Source organism: Streptopelia decaocto, assembly GCF_964273445.1.
Source record: "Streptopelia decaocto genome assembly, chromosome: 20".
Taxonomy (NCBI): Eukaryota; Metazoa; Chordata; class Aves; order Columbiformes; family Columbidae; genus Streptopelia; species Streptopelia decaocto.
This window is the reverse complement of record NC_138675.1, coordinates 593,595-615,519: the sequence shown is the minus strand read 5'-3', so window position 1 is coordinate 615,519 and position 21,925 is coordinate 593,595. Positions and strand designations below refer to the sequence as shown.

General features: G+C 43.4%; 1 protein-coding gene across 1 annotated transcript; it reads left to right on the top strand.

Moving 5' to 3' along the window:
• Positions 1-470: 470 nt before the first annotated feature.
• On the top strand, positions 471-14,363 carry LACTBL1 (lactamase beta like 1; the record flags this gene model as incomplete). Its single annotated transcript, XM_082069693.1, has 6 exons — positions 471-621; positions 2,222-2,335; positions 5,138-5,291; positions 6,912-7,159; positions 10,345-10,450; positions 13,385-14,363. The coding sequence occupies exons 1-6, from the start codon at positions 516-518 to the stop codon at positions 14,361-14,363; spliced, it is 1,707 nt and encodes a 568-aa protein (XP_081925819.1). The 5' UTR covers positions 471-515.
• Between the last annotated feature and the right edge of the window lie 7,562 nt (positions 14,364-21,925).

The window sequence follows — 21,925 nt, the reverse complement described above, 5'->3', positions numbered from 1 at the left end:
TGGTGAAAAATTTAATAATTCATCTGTAAAAGCTGGATCTGATCAGATGATCTGGCTGGTGGATGCCATGAACAGATGCTGGACTCTGGAAAAAAGGGATTGGAAAACTATCCAGGAATAAGTCATGATAGTTGAGAAGGGATGAGATGAGAGTTGTAACAGCAAATCCAGCCTGGGCTAGAGAGGTTCCTCTGCAGGGAGAGTAAAAGGTAAAAGAAGTGGATGGTTTTCATCGCAAGAACCAAGAAGGCCCATAAGATGGGGAGAGTAATGTCTTGCAAACCCCATTGGAAACCACATCTGGTTCCAGTTATTTCAATGTGGCCCGGTATGCCCAGCTCTGATGCTGCAACAGTACTGGAATTAGTCCATGTCCCTGCAGCAGCTTCTCCAATGCAGTGTGCCTCTTTCACCCCGCTGTTGCGGATGAGAGGCAGTTTTTCTCTGTCTGAGACCATCTCTTTTTCTGCTTACAGCCGGCATCCAGCAGCCGCAGCCTTCTCAAGCTCACTGTTATGGAGGTGAAGTGGGTTCACGTGTTGGCCATGTTCTTCTTCCTGCTGTCTGTTGCAATGACGGGCTGCTTTCTGTGGCAGTACAGCCTCCCCAAGGTGGAGCCCAGTGAGTAGTCATCCTAAAACTGGACCACGGTTTGACACAGAAATTTGTGAGACCAGTAAATGCCTTTCTGCTCACGTGGATGATTTTCCTCAGAGGATTTCCCCAAACCGCACAAATATTTACCTCCTCCTAGCTGGTGCAGTGACACAGAGGAGGTGAACATTGTGTTGATGGAGTACCATGTAACTCTGCTGGTGTGCAGAGAACCTCCATTACTTCTGACACTAACCTAGGTTAATTGGTATACCAAGGATACATTTCATTTTACATTATCTTTTTCTTTAGCATCCTGTTGTAAAAGTCACTACAATTTAGAACAGATTTTTGTTTTCGACTTACCATATGCTTTAGCTTATGGGTTTGCTTCCTTTCCCATTCACCTAATCTTAGATCTTTGAACCAACTCAAGACCCTGGTTCACACTAGAATTCCTGTATGTTGATTATACAAAAGCCAACAGACTCAAAGCACTGTACATGCAAGAATACAGTATAACTGGATCAGAGCTTTAAGTAGCTCTAAGGTGGCATAAAATCCATGGTGAAGGTTCCAGAGGTACTTCACAGACCAATGTCTGAAAAGATTTCAGACCCTACCTTTGTATCACAGAGTATCAGAGGCTACCTGGGTTGTGTATATATCCCCACTCACCTCAAAGTTTTCATAGTGCTATTTGTCTTCTTGTCTGTATCTCCAGTGCTTCATGCTCAGTTGGTAAGTGAAAAGATAGATAAGCATTTTGTTTACAACTTAGAGAGCAGAAAACCTCGGTCCATGAAGAGATGAGCTGTGTGTATGTTTGCTCTGTCCCTGAAAGTGTTCAAGGCCAGGTTGGATCGGGCTTCAAGCAAACTGGTCTAGTGGGAGGTGTCCCTGCCCACAGCAGGGGTTTGGAACTGGATGATATTTAAGGTCCCTTCCAACCCAAATCATTCCATAATTCTGTGATTATAGAACAGCTTGGAAACAACCAGGAAAAATAGTGCTTCCATGTAAGAGAGTTCCCATCTCTCAACAAGTTTAAATATTTTAGCTTGCTACAGAAATTTCTGATATGTCTCTGGGATATGGAGGATACAGCTAATTCAGAAGACAGCTAATACACTAGATATGAGCCTGTCAACTGTTGCTATAGAGTTAGATTTCATGTGGCACTCAAAATTCACTTCTACAAACATTTTCTGAGGTTACAATATGCATGAGACAACTCCGTCCTCCTGAATCCAGACTCAGACTTTGCGCTAGACAGAGGGCAGGGCACTTTCATGGGGTCTGAACCCACTGTCAGGAGCATTATGGAGTCTTCATTAGTCCCAGTTCCTTACTCTTCTGGGTTGCAGTCAGTTGAAGCCTATTGCAGCTCCTGTCCAACCCATGTGCTACACCATGTTGGACTAAACAATAACAGAGCAGAGTGAACTCTTCAAGTTCCATTTTACATGAGACAGAAACAATTCAAGATTGTCACTTAGTCTCTGCAGAAGTGTCCTTCGGCTTTGGACGACACAAGCAAGAAAGCTAGTGCTGACTGCTGGGTAACATTAAAGCTTCCTAGTGTGTCTATTCAAGTCATGTGTGCCATCTTTGAAATGTTTTCCAGGCCCGTCTGTGGAAGAAGTGAGATCAGAAGCTGTGCAGATGTGCCCCCGCTATCCTGAACCCGTACCGCTGGACCACCCAATCCCCATTCTGAAGGATGCATTGGAGAAGGTCTGTGAGGAGAAGGGAACAGAGGGAGACAGAGCTCATGACTGCTTTTCTGAAGGTGTAAAGGGGACAATATGTATTTTGCCCCACAGCATCTCTGGGGAAGGAGGTGGGGAACTGGGGAGGTGGAGAACATGTGAATCTAGAGATGGGTATATAAAACTCCTTCACTGAACATACACAACAGATAAACAAGCAGTTATCTAAAGCATAAGCTTTGATGAAGAAACATTATTACTTGTCCATCAGAAGGTTTGGTGAGCACACACCAGCACAAAATGATGGCTCTTGGCATCTTGTCTACTATTAGGCAACCTTCATGTCCTGGAAAGCAGGTGACTCATGTAACTCGTTCCTATTCATCAGTGACTGCCAATTCCCTATTTTATTGCTTTGCTGGCTTTGCCCATGCCACTATTCAAAACTTAGAAAGCTACTTGTAGATAACTTCAAGGAAGGAAATGGAGTGCGAGGGGAAGGAGAAGAGGCAGGAGAAGGGGAAGGAGAAAAAGAAGGAGGAGAAGAGGTCTTGCATTTGAATGAGAGAGAGCTCTGCTTTTCTTGAGTATGATATACTGTGTCTGAAATGTTAGCACTGTCTGAAATTCTGGGAGGCTCTGTTTGCAATGAGGAAATACTGCAGCATGCCCTGACCATATGGACCATAAAGACGGCCATGCTGTAACAGGACACTCCTGATTTTGTAGACCCCTGTTGCTTAATATGGCCTTTCATTAGTCTGTTTCTTATGGGTAGCTTAATTATTCATAATAGAAGTTGTCCCGCCAGTCTGGTCATTCCTTTTACCCTTCTGTGAATCTTTTCCAGCTCTAGCATGCTCTTATGGAGATGCAGGAAATCAGTACTGCATGTAATTTTTAAGGTGCAAGTGGATCAGCCATTTATACAGTGATAAAATGGTGTTTTCTGGTTTTTTTTATGTTACTTCTCTAGTAAGCCCTCATATTTGTTTTACCTTTTTTTCTGCCATAGGACACTGCACAAATGTTTACATAGGAGCATCCGTCATAGTCCCAAGGTCTTGTTCCTAAGTGCTAATGACCAGCTCACTGCCCACCTGTGTGTATGTGTAGTGAAGTTAGGGTTGCTTTCCTGCATGCACATCACTTCATCTACACTGAATTTCAATTGCTATCACTTCACATCCATTTCATGAAGTCTCTGCTGCTGTCTCTGGGGTTACTGTAGAGAGATATTTTATTATTCAACTAAGATAAGTCAAAGAGGTCGGGGAATGTGCAGAACATTGAGTGTCCATCAGAGACTCATCTAACCTCCCTTCTTTGTGCTCCTCAGAACTGATGTATCCAAGCACCTCTTTGAAGTAGGCTGGTGAAACTATTCCTGTTTTGCAGATGGAATAAGGCATGGAGAACCTGATCACTAGATGCATAGGAAGATATAGGTATCTGAAGGGGGCTTATGCACCAGCACCTCAGAAGTGTATCTTCAGGCACCCTTAGGTTCTCCCAAAGTCTGTGGACACTCGAACCCGTACTAAAGATCTTGCACTACCTAAGGTGAATCACTGACCTCCGCCAGGCCAGGGACCCTGAACTCGTACTCTGGGCAGTACCAGATGCCGCTGCACACAGGGCAGACTTTTTCTAGCAGCCTGAAACTGGAAAGTGACATTCACTCATGCATGAGGCTTAAGGAAATCATTCTCTTCTAAGGGTGAATACTTTTGTTTATCAGAAAGACCTACATTTTCCTCAGAAGAGTCTTGCTAGTGACCAGTTCCAAAGGTGAACTATTGAATTCAATGACACTTGAGTCTAGAAGAGTATAATGTATTTCTGTCAACCTTCTGCAGGTCCAGGCGGGTCTGCATGCCAGAGTCTCTCTGACAAAACTCTGAGGTGGACCATGCTTGCTGACATGAGATCATTTGGTTCTCTGGGGGCGCTGATGTACCTAACCATAATAGATGGGCCACTGGTGCATGGGGAGGGGAGGGTAAAGAATCATTACAGAAGGACTTGGCACAATTTGGATGTTTTCACTGCTGGCAGTCAGTACACCTCACTAGTCAATCCAATGAAGAGGTTCTGAGGACATGACTTGGCTTGGCCTTCTTGTCTCAAATTCTTGCCCTAGAAGGCCATTTCTTATGTCTCAACCTTTCTATACAAAAGATAACTTATGCTTGATGATAACATAGCTTTGAAAAAGTCATAAAAGAGCAGGACCAATACATTCTGCTTGCAAGACGTGGGTGGAGAACAGCTGGCTGATTAGGTCAACACAACCCTGGCACAACAGGGATCACAGAATAATCACAGCCATCTAATTGGTCAGTGCTGTTTCTTGGATTGCAGTTTAAACAGGAGTCCAAGCTCTAACATGTTCCATGGCGTGAAAAGTGTTGTGGGATATTTGAAAAGTCTGGATCATTTTCTCATACATCTTTGAACCTAGAAGACTAGTGCAAAGAACAGATGTGCACAGTACAATTTAAAAAGGAAGAAATGTACAGTTATTAAGTTTTAGCATTTGTTTTAAATCATATAAGCACCAAAAGTATTACAAGGATGAGCACCACATTCTTCTACACAGAGGACATGTAGACTGAATGAAAGATACTGGATAATTCAGCATAATCTATTCAAAGGAAGAGTACAGTTAAAATATTTTCTTTTACCAAAACACATTTGAAGAAATCACTTTCAAGTGCTTGGAAGTGAGGAGGGCTGGTGGTCTGGGTCTTCTACTGCCTGTTGCAGAATAGATGCATTGTAAGACTCTTTATTTGGAAATTCATAATTTCTCCTCATTCTCCAGGTAGATATGATGCTGCGCCAAAAGATTCATAGTTCTGGTCTCCCTGCCATGTCTGCCATTGTCATCTACAATGACACTGTGCTTTGGACAGGCAACTTTGGGAAGAAGAATGGTTCGGACCCATCTTCAGTGGTGCCCAATGAGTACACTATTTACAGGTGAGACAGATGCATCACAGCCATGAGACCTAGAAACAGAGCAGATACACATACAGAGGTCTGATATCTGGAAATAGAGCCACTGTCACAAGCTGCATATTCCATCAGTTCAGGTCCACTGCAGAAACCTCTTCTGGGTTTCACTGAAACTTCTTAGGCAGTGCTTCAGCTAGTCCCTAAGTTAACATATACTTATGCTTTACTCAGTTGCTAACTTTGGATATATTTTTTTAAAATTTTTAACTCGATCTGACAGTATTTTAAATTAGAATAGTGGCGACCATCCTGGAGAACCCGAAAACATATTACTCCTGACATAGGAATGTATCCATGCTTTGAGGAGGCCTAGGGCACAAATCTAAGACTGAGAGCTAGCACAAGTTTTTTGAACAGAGAGCAAACAGTGTCACAGGACTGGAAAAAAATAGTTCAGTGTAGCAAAAAATGCAGTTTGGGAAGGGTATCTACTGAACATAAAGTAGACTTGTACGCTTATTTATTCTCCCAGTGAAGTCAAAGCCATATTGGCCATTATTTTTTAGATTAAGATTTTTTTTGTTAAAAAAACAAGAACAAATACAAAGGAAGTATTTACTTCCTTTAAAGATCTCCTTTCAGTGACTTACAATTGTGCTATATTGAAACATGTGGGCTGCACTCTGACTGTCAAGTGTTGTCCTCAGCATAAACAATTTTGAAAAGCTTTAGCAGCTGTGATTACCTCTTTTTTTCCCCTCTGTATTGTGACTAAATCCCCGTGTAGATGACCTCATGCTTTTTCTTCCAGAATCACAGAATCATAGAGTTGTTTGGTTTGGGGGGGACTTAAGGGTCATCTAGTTCCAACCCCCCCACCATTAGAAGGGAAAGGGGAACATGTCCCTAGGTGGGCTCGATCCACCAACCTTGCCTGTTAACAGCCGGATGTGCTGACCCATTGCACCACAGAGACTGCCCCCAAGAAACTTTTTCACCAGTCAGTGTAATTTATGGCTGGAACTACGATGACGTTTGGTTGTCTTTGAACCTCTGACTTTCGTTCCTGATTAATGAAAACATTCTTGGCAAATGCCTTCACTCATGCACTAGTCCAAGAACTTCACCTCCAGCAGCACCATATGAATGCCCCTGGCCGTCTCTCTTAATGATGACTCCATTTCTGAAAACAGAGTAGAATCAGAGTCCTGTTCCAGAAGACCTTTTGTAAGTTTGGTTCTGTTCTGAAGCCACCCAAATATGAACACTGAATATGAAACGTAAACCTTTGTGGCATTTTAACCTTAAAATTCCAATAAATTACTTGCAACTTGTTATGGTATTTACTAAGCAATATTTTTTAAAAATTGTCATGCGTACTAAGTAAACAGAAGTTCTGTAGCCCACTGTACTATTAGGGAGCTACTACTGAAGGTCATGTTGCAGTCCATAAAGGCCAGACTTAAGGATATTAATTCGGGCTTCTTACCTGCATTTTAACCATTCACTTCTGAATGAGCAAAGGTGTTGCACGTAAAGCTACGAGCATTGGGTCAGCTGGGTGATCTCATGTACTGACCATTGATCTTCTTGATTCATGGATTTCTTAATGCTTAATCTCTCTAAATGTTTGTTCCTTTACAGAATTGCTAGTGTCTCCAAGATCTTTCCCACCATTATGTTGTATAAGATGTGGGAGGAAGGAAAAGTCACATCTCTTGATGACCCATTGGAACGTTACGCCCAGAACTTTGTTATAAAGAACCCTCTGGGAAGGCTCAAGGAATCAGAACAGAGATACACAGCAGATGGGCTCATTTTTTTGGAAAAAGGCTCAATGCCAATTAAGCCATCACCTGTTACCTTGCGTAGAATGGCCAGCCAGCTCTCAGGTGAGACAACACTACTACCTGCTTGCCCTCTCTCCATCACTATGCCAGTTGAAAGAGAAAACAGGGAGCACAGAGATGTGTCAGTGTTAAAAAATGTTGCTGTTGAGGACTTTTCCCGGTATGGGCTCTACACCTTTGCACTTTCCAGAGGACAGGCAGGACCCTTTGATCAAAACTGTCAACAGCTTCACTGAGTGCTAAAAGGAAACTCTTGTCCAGGCCACCTGCTAGGAAAGCGGGACAAGCTGCACTGTGGGCAGGGCAATTGTTTTTCCAGTGCAAGGTGAATATATATTTCTGTCAATACAGTTGCATGACGTGAAATCAGGCTCCAGTTGCATTGCATTTTTTTGTCTTCCAGCCTAGGGTGCTCTCATTCTTCTGAGATGTAGGGTTGAGGGTCAAAGTGGCACCAAACCTCTTTGCTTTGAACAGATAGACCTTGATCACTGAGACAAAATTAGCTCTCAGTGTGGTTCCTGATCTGGGATTCCTGAGCTATTAATAGCTTTGTACTTGCTGGCAGAAGACTATTAATCTGCTGCTACCTTCATAATTGGGTAACTCTTACATTAAGTTAGAAGGAGCTCACAGGACTCAGGAGAACTTTAACCTTTCTCAGAAATAAAGCTGGTAATACTTGACTCAGAGATTCCAGAATTTAATGACCAAAGAGACTGTGCTGATATCTTATGTGGCATTTTGATTAAACTGGAGCACTTGCATTATTCCAGATTGGATTAAATGCTCTAAAACTGGGACCTAAGATCAAAACAGCATGTAGGCAAATTGCAGTACCTCAGGACAAGGTACAGCATCACCTGAAGCAACCCCGTATCAAAATAAGAGTTGCCCAAAAAGGAATGATGTAACTGAAATCGAGAAACAGACAGATGACCCAAAGTGGTGGGAGGAGATGGAAAGGAAGATGTGTGCAAACCCTGCCCAGCCCCCCTCCCTGCAGACACAGGCCTTGCCCCAGCCAGCCTGATGATGTCCATAGGGGCACCAAACGTGCTTAGTCCCCTTGACTCTCAGGAGCACCTGGAGCTGGTCTGGATGCTCCTTGCAGGAGCAGCGTGTGCTGGGGCTGCAGCTCCCAGCCCTTCTGCAGTGCCCTGTCACCTTCTGAGGTGTGAGGTTTGCCCTAGAAACACTTGCAGGAAGCATATGTCAAAAGTCTAATGTGTCATAATATAATTGCTTGTATTGTGCGCCCATTGCATTGCTTTCATCACTATGCTAGATTTGTACCCCTGCTTTAGTTCCTTTTAAGTTCCTATGTCTTTTTGTTTGTTTGTTTTTAGAATGTGGCCCAAATTTCCCAGACCACACCAGCAGGGCACACCAACCAGCTTGGACCTTGACAATTTAGTAGAAGAACACGCACAGTTTCAAAATCCCAGCTTAAAATCAAATCAATGTTGAGGTCACATGTTACATTTCCTGTCTGTCAAAACCCAAAGAGGAATAGGTTCTGCTCAGCTTTGAGATCAAAGCCACTGTGTGACGTATTGTAAAGTGGTTTTCATCTCAATTCTTCCAGTGGAAAATGATCTATAATATATCCTCGTTATCTGGGCTTTTCTACATCACATATTGCAAAAGTAACTCCAAAGATTTTTCTTCTCAACACTTGATGGGTACATTGCTAGAGGGAAGTTCCAGCTTGTTAAGACTGTGATTTTCAAAAGTATATGAATGACAATAAGAGATACTATTGTAAATTATTAACAGCATGCTTGTCACATCAATTAGCAGCCCATAAAGTATAAATCAACAACTATGGATTTTCTGTTAGGCTCACACATTCTCTGGTTTATCACTTCTAGTGAACCTCAAGAGAGACACTGCATTGCGGACATGGTGCTGGTGAGCTCTCCCAGGGGTGCAATATTTCTTTACTGTCATTGTGGCAAGTAGGAAATGAAGGAGCCCATTGTCTACTGGAAAATACTCAGTGCATCTCTTATCTGGTCATTAAGCTGCACAAATAACTGCAGACCAGAAGCAGAAAAAGTGCTCTTGTTCCAGTTCAAATCCCCAGGTCAGGCCAATTGAGAAAACGTGTTGCTGCTACGAAAGAATAGAGACTCATTCAGCTTTGCCATGGTTAAGCACATGCTCACTGAGCAGATGATTACAAGTCATTTTTCTGTCAGATACCCTTCCTGATTTTCTCCTAAACTCTAAATCAAAGTCAGCTGTAAACTGTAATGAGGATTTCGTACCAGATGTAATCCAAGTTCTGGACTTTGTCAGCCATAGATTCTGTGCACGGGAACTGTGGTATTTTTAAAAGTCCCATCCAAAAGCTTTTAGGAAATCGATGTTCAGTGTTGTGGATTTAAAAAGCTAAAAGATCTTCAGTATTTCCACATTCAGAATAAATTTTGCTAAAGCTGGAAAAAAAAATATAAAAAAAGCTAAAAATACTTTAGGCCAAGTCTGGAATAGTTCAGGTAGGTTCAAGCTCTCTGTAGTGAGACGCAAAGACCAAAAACCTTTTTAGAGTGACAGTTGCACGCCTTTGTAGTCAAGGGAATACAGTCACATGGAAATACAGACAGGGATTTTCCCAACATTTGATATTCCTTTTTCTTCCAAAATACACTTGAGGATGCAGGGGTTTTAAAAATCATTTACCAAGGTATTTTTACTGAAATGTGGCAACCCAGAGTTGGTGCTGGGCTAGGACTTACATTACCCAGATTCAGTGGTCCATGGCTTGACTACTGTACCCTGCAGGCCAGTGTGAATAGATCCTTGCAGCACATCTGCGATGTGTATAAAGCACATCTGTGCATCATTGTTGTTCCCATCTTGCCATTGAGTCTTGCCTTTTGCTCATTCTTCACTGTTTTGCTGTTGGTTTCTTCTCCCAAACAACAAGTGATAGGACAAGAGGAAATGGCCTCAAGTTGCACCAGGGGAGGTTTAAATTGGATATTAGGAACAATTTCTTCACAGAAAGGGTTGTCAGACATTAGAACAGGTTGCCCAGGGAAGTGGTTGAATCACCATCCCTGGAGGTGTTTAAAGGATGTATAGATAATGTCCTTAGTGACATGGTTTAGTGACAGTGTGAGTTTAATGGTTGAACTCAATGATCTTGAGGGTCTTTTCCAACCAAAATGATTCTATGATTTGTTTCAAATTGTTGACTTCTATTTTCCGTGCAACAGGTCTGCCCAGGAGGCTGCGATCTACCAGCCTGCTGTGGAAGGGCAATACACAAGATGCTCTAGCTCTCCTGAAAGATGATGTCTTGGTTGCTGATCCAGGAACTAGGTCAGATATATTCACTTACAAGCTTTTGGTCTGGGTTTGTGTTCTTCACTGATCCTCGCCCCATCTGCAGTCTCCATGGCCAATGGGTAAAAGACAGTCATTCCTAAAGAAAACTTCAGCCATCTACTTGCAATCCTGTCTTAGTCTATAAAGAGGAGGTTGGAGGTGCCAGGGTTTGGTTTTGTGGGTTTTTTTGGTTTTGTTTGTTTGTTTGGTTGGTTGTTTTTTTTGTTTTGTTTTGTTGTTTGTTTGTGGTTTTGTTGTTGTTGCATTTTTTTGTTTGCTTGTTTTGGAGGGTTTTTTGGGGGGGTAGATTTTGGGTTTATGTTTTTTGTTTTTTGTTTTTTTGTTTGTTTTTTTTTTTTTTAATGGAGAGCAGCTCCATGGAGAGGGATCTGGGGTTCTGGTCAATGGCCAGTTGAACATGAGCCACCGGTGTCCCTGGAGCCAAGAGGGACCCGTGTCCTGGTGCATCCAGCACAGCACGGCCAGCCGGGCAGGGGGGGATTGTCCCACTCTGCTCTGGCCTCACCTGCAGCATTCACTGTGTGCAGGGCTGGGGACACGGGATAAAAGGAGATAAAGCTACTGAGAGTGTCCAGAGGAGGGACACAAAGTTGGTGCAGGGTTTAGAGGGGAAGCCGTGTGAGCAGCGGCTGCAGTCCCTGGGTTTGTTCAGCTGGAGCAGAGCAGCCTGAGGGCAGAGCTCATGGGCTGCAGGTTCCTCAGCAGGAGCAGGAGGGGCAGGGTGAGCTCTGCTCTGTGACAGTGACAGAGCCCAGGGAACGGCAGGAGATGTGCCAGGGAGGGTCAGCTGGACATGGGGAAAAGGTTCTTCACCCAGAGGTGCTGGACACTGAACAGGCTCCCCAGGGAGGTGTCACGGCCCCAACCTGACAGTGTTCAAGAAGAGACTGGACAACGTCCTCAGACACACGGGGTGACCTGTGGGGTGTCCTGTGCAGGGACAGGAGCTGGAACCCATGATCCTGTGGGTGCTGCCAGCTCAGGACATTCTGGGGTTCTGTGAACCCATGGGCAGGGTTCAGCGCTCACTTGCAGTGTCACCCTGGGTGAAGCCAACACCAGAGGTGAGGTGACAGGTCAGAAGCACAGCTCTGGTGGCAGCAGATGCTTCGTCCCTCCTCGTTCCTGCAGACACTCCAAGAGCACCCTAGGACGAAGCTCCAGGACCACGCTCAGTGTGTCACCCACCGCTCTGGGGACACTGGGTGCGTCTGGTCTGGGAGCAACCCCGGTCCCAGCTCACGGGGTGATCAAGACACTGCCAGCACCTGCCCAGTTTCACCCCCACACTGTGTCTGGCAGCTCGGCACGGACCCGGACACGCTCACGTGAGCGGGGCAGATGTACCAGACGAGGTGCCACACCATGGGGTTCTTCACCCAGAGGTGCTGGACACTGAACAGGCTCCCCAGGGAGGTGTCACGGCCCCAACCTGATGGTGTTCAAGAAGAGACTGGACAACGTCCTCAGACACACGGGGTGACCTGTGGGGTGTCCTGTGCAGGGACAGGAGCTGGAACCCATGATCCTGTGGGTCCTTCCAACTTGGGACATTCTATAATTCTGTGATGCTTTAATTTTATAATGTGTACAGAACCTGAATGAGAAGCCTAGATGAGGCAAATTAAACTGCTAGAGTTAGGTCCAATGAGACTTTCAGAAGTGGAAAGGCATGTTAATTTTATCACTTTAAACCACATAAATTTAGCTTAAAATCATGCTGTGTCTGTAGACATTGTCTCTAAATTGTCTATAAGTTCTGTTAATGTTCATTACCATTTATATAGCCTGTTAAATGTCTATTACACTCAAAATTATGAACTGAATCCTGTGGACAGCTGGTGAGAGAAAGGATTCAGACTAACTGGGAAAAAATTTCTAAGTCTGTAAAATTTTTAGGGAATAGAATTACATTCTAAATAATTTTCCTATGTTTGCTGAGGATTTGCCATGACTTGAAGTCTGCAAGCTTAAAAACTTCTAGAAAACTCCATGGTTTGATCATGGCAACCTTGTATTAGTTCAATACAATGTCATGTAGAAGGTTATCATAGATGTTCCTTAAAGGATTTTAAGACTTGAATACCATCACCTTCTTTGGTATTTATATTAAGCTAATCATTAAGATACATACAGACATACAATAATAGTATCTCAATCCCTTATTGTTTGACATGTTGATAGTTTTAACTCTGTCTCCCTGTTTCCGGATATGCTTCACAGCATTCTTCTTAAAGAAATTTCCCATTCATTGATATAAAAATTTTAACATATTTTTCTGGGTATGTTGAACTTCAACTCCTTTTCAGGTATAAAATTTTAGATCCAGAATGTATTTATTGTTGCGGTAGAAATATATATACTCATCATGTTTTTATCCAGCTGGATGAGCTGGTAATGGTTGAAGTTTTTGAAAAAAGTTGCCCATTCATGTATTTGTGTTGTTAAACTTCACTTGAGTGTAAAAACTTGGATCACTTTATGGATATTAAAGACTCAAGCACTCAGGTGTCTTTAATGACTAAACATTGCTGGATGCTGCTTTGTATATGGATATATTATTTGTTGCACAGTTATAAACAATAAGTCAGGATATGCAAATATATAGGATTTTGCATAAAGTTTGGTGTTTTTTTAGTTTTCCATCTCCAGCTCTCTTTCTGTACATAGTGGTTAAATAGCTCTGCCTATGTTCCTGCAAGAAATATATCCTTCTTGACTTAACAACAAATCAAAGCAACAACACACAGATTTTCTGTCCCTCCTTCATCTCTCCTCTCTCTTTAGCATGTCATCTAATAAAAGGACAAATTTATTCCAGAAAAGAGAGACCTAGCCATTGTTATTGCGTAGTCACACCCACACTGCACCACTGAGTGATCCAGATGTATTTCTCTTTCTTTTCAGATGCCACTACAGCAATTTGGCCTTCTCACTGATGGCACACGTGCTAGCCGACCATGCAGCTGAGGGGCAATACCAGCGCTGGATCTCAGAGAACATCCTAGACCGCTTGGGCATGGAGGACACGGGCTTTGACATCACACCACCGATCCGCTCCCAGATGGCCGTGGGTTTCTACGGCAGCCAGCAGCCGGCTCCTCTCTATGACCTTGGCTGGTACAGGCCTTCTGGCCAGATGTACTCCACAGCTGCCGACCTTGCCAAGCTGGCAATGGTCTTCTTAGGCACCTACCACCGTCGTCTCCTAGAGCCTGACACAGTGAAGACGATGCTGACCCCTCTGTTTAAGTGCTCCACTGAATACTTTGCTAACAAGACTGGTACACCCTGGGAGATTAATGAGCAATCGGGATATGATGTCATTAGGAAGGACGGAGACCTTGACGGTTATTCAGCTACCTTTTCCCTTATCCCCAAGCTCCGCCTGAGCTTCATTGTACTGATGGCAGGGCCCAGGCCTCAGGGTGGAGATATTGTGACTCAGACATATGAGTATCTCATTCCTGCCATGGAGACAGCATTCAGAGAGGCAGAGAAAAGCTTGGTTCCTGCTCCAAGTCCAGCCCCTTACGTTGGCTACTATACCTATTCCAACCTGACCTTTTATGAGATTAAAGTTGGACCTGGTGGTGTGCTGGTCATGCAGCAGTTTGGGCCTCATGTGGAAGAGCTGATTCCTGAAAAGTACCGGACAATCAAGCTCAACCACCTGGAAGATCGTGTTTTCCAAGTTGTTTTTGACAAGGAGTTCCCATGTGTTCTGCACCTGGGCTCTGCCTCCATTTCATTGGAGACCCAAAATGGTCAACTCTTTAACTTTTACCCATTCGATCGCAAGGGTTTGTCTCCTGGCTTTGATGCACCAGGGCTGAACACATACAATGTGGTGCGTGTACTTCGCAAACCTGTATTCTATAGCTAAATATCCCCTCTACTTTTCTGTCCACTTCTGGGAGGTGGCTCCAAATCTGTGTCTTACCAGACTCTCCTGTCTTTGTGACTTTATTTAAAAGGGAAAGATGGTGGCAGATGACTCTTTTGCCCCAAAAATATATCATATCCCTCTCCTAAAATTACTTCAATGGTTTGCGATCCCTGGCAGTGTGCGAAAGGCCAGCTAGCAACTGGATATACCTGTGGAAAGAAGAGGTGGGAATGTGCTGGATGCATGGTGTTTGGATGCCATAAAAAAGCCCCAGCACTTAAGTCGCCACATTTACATTTTATATTTGATAACCATTCTCATTATTGACAGTTATCATCAAAGGGCTGAGAGTTTCTTCAGGAGCCAACCTACCGTGAACAAGATTCCTCACCTGGATTTGCCAAAAGTATTATGTGCTAGAAAATGGCATCAACCTGATATCAGGCCCTACCATACCCGGGAAGTGAAGGTCAATTTCTTTCCTGCATCACAACAAGAAAACTGTAAAAAGTGCAAACAGCAATGTGGTTATGTCTTGGTTCCATGGATTTCTGCAAATGCAGTGATCACACAAAGAATATTGTAGAGAAACCGAAGCTTACTCCTGGAGCAGGGCCTTATGAACATATACTGGTATATTCCAGCTGGACAGTTTGTGACTGTCTTAGTATATAGGCAAGTGTGTGATGGTGGCGTTTAAGTACAGGAATGCATGGGAATCTTTATGTGTGTTTTGGGCAGGGTATCTGTATGGATATGTTCCCACTGTGTTTATGCAGGTGTGAGGGAGGATGCCAAGGGAAAGTGCATTAGCCTGGGGAGCACTGCCTTTAGGACAGGTAGACCTGCAAGTGATCCATAACGCCACTGGTGCATTTTCTTCTCCCTTCTTGTGCCCACTCAATGCCAAGACAGGCAGGACAGATGATATGTCATTAATAGTCATTTCATTGTGGTGGGGACAGTGTCAGGCACGAGTGCAAGACAAGGCAAGTGCTACTGACTGAGTAGTCTTGGCTCTTGCAATGCTCCTTCAAGTTTAAGAGAGTATTGTGACTGCAGCCCAAAATAGAGCCTAAAATCAAAGCAAGCAGAGGGTTAGGGCAAGACAACTCTTACTTTAAAATGAATAGCCTATCTGCAGAGTATGGCAATGGCTGTACAGCAAGGGAATAATGAAGGAAGTGCAAAAGGGTAGGCATACTAGCACATAGACCCTTCAAAGTGCGTGTCCTCCCATACCATAACTGGTATGAGGTTGGATCCTCTTGCAGAGTGATCTCCTGCTGCTGCTTGTCCACACAGAGTCTAGAAAGTGGGCAAGTCTCAAAGAGGATGAGAAGATACATCTCCCGGCCTCTTTTCTCTCTTGTTGTCTTTCACTGTTTTCACTCTGTGTGTTCTTCAGCTTCCGTTTTGAGTAGAGAGACCTTCTCTGAAGGCCTAGAAATAGTGGTTCCCCATCTTTTTTTTCAGGTAATTTCAGTTCCCTGGTAAACATATGAAACAATGTAAACCTTGTCTTACAGGCAGTCACGGTTGCTGCTGTGTTGGTTTCTTCTGGACATTGTAGCTAATTACATTCCATACCTTGTACAACCTCATATGTTCAAGTGTTTAATTTGGGCTATAGCAACAGCAATAAATTCTATGCAAATTTTTACTGCTGTCATGTGTCACCGTGACCAGAGGTATGTGTGCAGGCAGGTACACTGCACTATGGCTGATCGGTAGATGTGCCTACACTGTCATGGCACACCTGACACAGCAGTGCTCTCCAGGCTATGTCTGATTGGAAGATATTTGAGCCGTGTAACCCTGGCCTTTTTGAGTGAGAGCTGAGTGCCAGGTAGAGTCCGTTCTTCCTTTGGAACAAAAGAGGTGACTGTTTACCCATCAGTTACTTTTAAAAGCTTCCAAGAAAAATTAGGAATTATATCCCATGTCACTCACAGGTCAAGATGAAACACCATATTGTCTCCTTCTGTCTGATGGAGAGGTTAAGATGTTTTACTTTTCCATTAGTAATGCAGACAATAATGAGTCTTTCCTTTTCTAATGAGTCACCCTCAAATCTGTACAATGACATTTTTTGGTGCTCTTGTTCATTCCTGTAACACCACAGGACAGCTCTTCACTGTTCATAGGATGAACACACACCTGCAGTAAAGCTCATCTCATCAAACCTTGGGTCACACTGGGAAGGTGACCAAGAGCTTCCTACACTGCCCCTTCATGTGGGCGGGAGAGAACCTTTACCTGGTATGAAGAGGAGAAAGGAGACCTTGGGACATCTGTACAGAAGATCTGGGAGAGGTTGTATGTGGCAAGCATGAGAAGATGGAGTCTTGGAGGACCCCAGTCATCCACAGAGAGCAGAGTCGCAGTGCTGAGTCAATGCTACAAACACAAATATCTAATTTCTTTCCATCACTTCATGGCGAGCAGTATCCTAAGGGAGAACCAGCTTCTGTGACCTGGTGTGACCTGACTCATGTTAGCGGGTGTTCTATACCAGCTTTAACAGTTCTTCATAAACTTTCAATTTTAATAGAGAATCTAAGTTAGCATTCTGCATGATTTTTAAGATTTTGTGAATGTCATTTCATCTGTGTCAGAGACTGGGTCCAACAACAGGTAGAGCAAACATGTAAAAATCTACCCATCTGCCCCTGCTTCACAGAAACGTGTGTTTTAAAAGGTGACTAGATATGTCTACAGCAGTCTATAAAAACAGTGTGCTTAGAAATGTTTTTATAATTACTCATCAGATTACCAAACAAGTAGAATATGCTTCATTACCATTCACAGCATCAAAAAGAGACAAGAACAAAACTTGTTCATTGGTTCAGGAGACCAAACTCTGCTCTAAGGAGAACTGGTGAAACCATGTAATGTTGTAATAGTGTCCCTGAAAACTGTATTTAGTCTCCAAGTTTAAAGGCTCTGGACCACAAAGAATGAGCTCAATCTGGCAAAATACAAACAGCTACATCTGAGCTAGCCCATTTAAACTCCTTTCTACTCAGTGAGATTTAATAATTCTAGGCAATAGAGTTGATTCATCTCATCTTAAAGCACATATCTATAATAAGTTTATGAATTACACTCTATGAATCTCCAGCCTCCAGCTGGTTGAGATGGACCCAGTCCTTGCTGTCACAAGCAACTCTTCAGTTAGAAGCCAACACTTTCATAAGATGCCTACCAGGTAAGGTCAAGTTCTCAACTAGCTACATCAACATTGCCCCAAAGACCTGAAGCTCACTGATTAGCAAGCCCAAAGCAGAACGTGGTGATGTTTGCTGTGATCTCATGCTAAGACAACATCAGTTAAGACAACTTCTTCTCTTTTAGAAGAACTCCACCTCCAGGAATATTAGCTCAAGTGAGGATGATATCAAGCTTCAAGCTGCAATCTACATTTTGAAAACTGCAGTTTATCCCTATATGTTTCATTTCTTCATACTTCTTCTGAACCAGAGAAATGTGGCCCAGTTATTTACTGAACAGCATTTTTGCAGAGCTTTTCTGTTTCAATTATGGGAGTAAGATGATGTGTCTATCTGCCTGATTATGCTGAAATGCTGTGTCATGTCCTGAGGCCCATGTACAAATTATGTATCTTACAGCTGAAGCCAGGAGAGGTTCTAAAACTCTTGTTCTCAGCCTGGGTGACTCTCTATCAGCATCTCTCTGCAACTTAATTTCTGCACTGAGGTGCAAATAGCATGGTTTTCCTCTGAAACAAAGTGGGGTTTATTTCATTACAGCAATGAGTCCAAGGAGCCTGAATGCAATTGTCTCAGATCAGTTCCCTGTTCACAAAGAATGACATTTTTTCCTGTCCTGGTCAATGTTGGACCCCTGTAGCCAGGCGAATAGGTCTCTACCAGACAGAACCTGAAGGATCATCAGTACAGAAAGAGACTAGAAAGTCCCTAGCTCAGGCGGTTTGGTTTCTCACCCAGTGACCACACAACATGTCCCAGATGGGACTAAACAACTTACTCAACTTTCCAGCTGTTTGCCTGCTCATTTCCCTCAGCTTTCTGTCAGATTTCTCACTTCTTTTCAGACTCAGTGTAGTTGCTTCAGCTTCTGTTCACAACTGCCATCTTTGCACACAGGAATGGGTTTTCTCCCATTATCTTTTGCAGCTGTCTCATTTATTCCCAGCACTCACTTCTCAAGCTCGTGTGTCTTCTGATTACTCCAGCACACAGAGTAATCACCTTCCATCCCTTTCTTCTCAAAGCCTAAAGTGGACCATGTCCCCCAAGCTCAATATCCACACATTGTCCTGGAAAGCACTTTATTTTCTCAACTTGCTGGACTCTGGCACACCAAGTCGATCCCCTCATAGCTAACAAGCAGACATAATTTTAATGGTAAAGGTAGAATTATTGTACAGTGCTGACATTGCCAGGCTGAAACACAGTAATATTACAGTCTGTAGAATTAACCACACTGAAAAAGGATTAAAATATATATATATATAAAAAGGACCTTTCATGTCCCCTGACCCCTCCAAAATTTCATTTTCCTAGTTGGACAGGAAGATTCAAGGCCCTTTGTCAGACATATAAACAGGAATTGCAAAAATGCAACAATAGTTTAAGAATATGATGTAGTCACCAGCCAACACTGAAGTGGTGTGCTTAACCTGCTATTAAGAGTTTAATTACTGACCAGTGTCACTTGGGAAACTCACAGACCTGCATCCTGACAGCCTGCAAGCTCCCGTTTTCTCATTCCACTGGAAGCCCACTGCATACCCAAAGCCACCTATCTTCAGAGCATTTCGCCACGGAGACCTCTGGTCATTCATTCCAAATCAAAACAGAAAGATCAATATCAGAGAAAGACTTACATATCAGGACAGTCTTCCTTCTTGTTGCTCTCATCAAACAGTTTTTCTAGGCTTTCGGAAGGAAATTGGATGGAGGTTGCAAGTTTGGACTGACCAGTGTCGTGCAGCCCCTCACAGAGATATCTCACATCCTCCCCTATCCTTCAGTTCTCAGCTTGGTGGTCCTTGGAGTGGTCCGTCTCTCCTGATTCCTGCATTTCTCCCTCATTCCCATGCTGTCCTCCTTATCACAGGTTCTGCATCGCATAGTGCCAGAGCAGTAAAGCAGGAGAGGAACAGGGAGGGGGATGCCTTCATCCTACCCGTTTGTAGTCTGGTAATAATTGCTCTCAGGCAGATGCCAAGCCTCCCTTGGTAGCCATTCCTTTTTCAGTACCCAATTATCAGACTCATGGTTTGATGCCAACTCTTTCTGGAAGCTGCTCTGTCTACTTTCATTTAGCTCACAATTTATTCCTCTAAGGACTGATATTTCTGCTAGAAATGGTCAAGCACATTTCTTTTAATTTCTGTTCCACCTGAGCACCATGGATTAGATGGCCTGATGCAATTGCATCCTGCTAACAAAATGTTGTGGAAAAACATGGGAAGAGAGAAGGCAGCAGGAAGATGAAATGAGCAAAAGGAGGAGCTGAATGTAAAGTGATTCTGAGATGCTGTCTGGAATAAAAATGTCCAGTCATAATTTCCAATTTCATTTAGATAATTATTGAATATATTGATGAAGATGTAACAAAAACAATTACTTAAACAGGAAACCTGAAAGTTAGGAGCAGTGTTCTTCCAAACAGGCAATTGAAATACATTACACTCTGCATTCAGCTAAACTGTAGGTGAAACGGTCTCTTGCTGACAACAGTAGGTCAATTCCAGAATGAAAAATGGGATGCATAAGAAAGAGCCCCTAAGCTGCGACATCTCCTTACAATATCTGGTAAACTCTTCACTGCGGTAGTGTGCAATGCAGATTCTGCTAGGCCAGCATGTTCGAGTGCAGTTGTTTTGGGTTCAGTCTCATCATCCCTGCAAGTCTGCTGACATTGTCCTTATTGTAAGAGACAAACTCTCTCAGGGGTGTTATTCTGGTTCCCTCACCTGCCATTGCACTTCAGTTCCCTTTCCTTGTGAGTGTGCAGAAAAGCCTTTTGTCACATAATTTAACACTGTCCATGTGTATATATGATCTCCGGTGCATGTCAGGAAAGCTGGGACAAACCAGGACAAAAAATGGCACACTGTCTCTGGATCACCTTGCAGATTGAGGGGGATTACTATCTGGGGGCATGGGGCACATTATAAGACATACGGGAAGAGCATTTGAGGATTGTGCAAGACTTATTATGGAATATTTAGGGGAGGTGGGGAAAAGAAGGAATCAAGGGGCTTTGGAGAGGTACAAACATAGGAAAATAAAGGGGTAAGGGAATAAAAAGAGCCTTCAGTTTCCCTTTCCCTTTCCCTCAGATGTCAGCCCACAGTCTGGCCCTATCCCAGTGTCATCTCATGCCACAGAAACTCCTGTATCTACACTTAGTGGTCTCCTGACTGATCTGTATGAGTCAAGAGGGGCCAAACTTCACTGGGGTAACGGTCACTTTTTTCTATGGCAATGCATCCAGAAGGAGGAGATACCCATAAAGAAGTGTGTGCATAGTCTCTCGGATGTCGCCCAGGATGGCAGGCTTCCTAGAGTTTTGTAGCCCACATTGGCTGATGAATATATGGAGAGTAATTTAATTCTTCCAGGAATCAGTGGTTTCAGTAACAGAACTGTTGTCCTCATCTCTTTCTTGCATACGCTTGAAGGGAGGAAGCACAGGTAACATGTTACTTTCCTGACACCCTGGCTTCTAAGATAAAGAGTGAGGTCCTTGCAAGATGTTTGGGGGATTTCTTGAGCGTGATCCTTTGAAGTTGAAGCTGTGGTGCTCCTGGCAGCAATCAGGAGTTTATCTGTATGTGAGTTCAAAGCTAAGCAGATCATGAGCATGTTCATGAAGTGCACATGACACCACTGAAGTTGAAAGAGATTGAACACGTGTGGTGGAGATTCACAGGCTTCAGCAGTAGCTAGGGCATCATAGCATGCTCCTGACGACAGGCAGCTTGGATTCAAGCTGTCGCTCCAATGGCCTGGAACATGATCAGTATGGCAGTAAGCCAGTCCACACTACATATCCTGGAAACCACCCAGAGCTCCCTGGTTCATAAATCAAATGCTCAAGATAGTCATAGGTACAATCACCAATTACCTCTCCACACAATGGCAAGACACATGAGACAATTTTTTTTGATGTAACTGGAGTCATTACATGCTGATGTGTTGGTTTTACGCTACGTACCATCTGCAAGAATGTCCTCTGGAACCCACTCTGAACAGCCAAAGCAATGCTTAAAATGAACATACTTGCAGCAGCTTTTTTTTCATCTAATTAAAATTGTATCACTGAGTTTTCCACCAATGGAGGAAAAGGGATTGTTAAAGGAAGTAGAAAGGATAAGGACAGACAAATATTTGTACACAAAGCTAAGAAAAGATACGGAAGAAAGAGACAGCAGTGAAAGCAGATGTTAGAGAAGCAGTGTGGACCATCTCCCATGTGAGGAAAGGCTGAGGGAGCTGGGGCTCTTTATCTTGCAGAAGAGGAGACTGAGGGGTGACCTCAGTAATGTTTATAAATAAGTA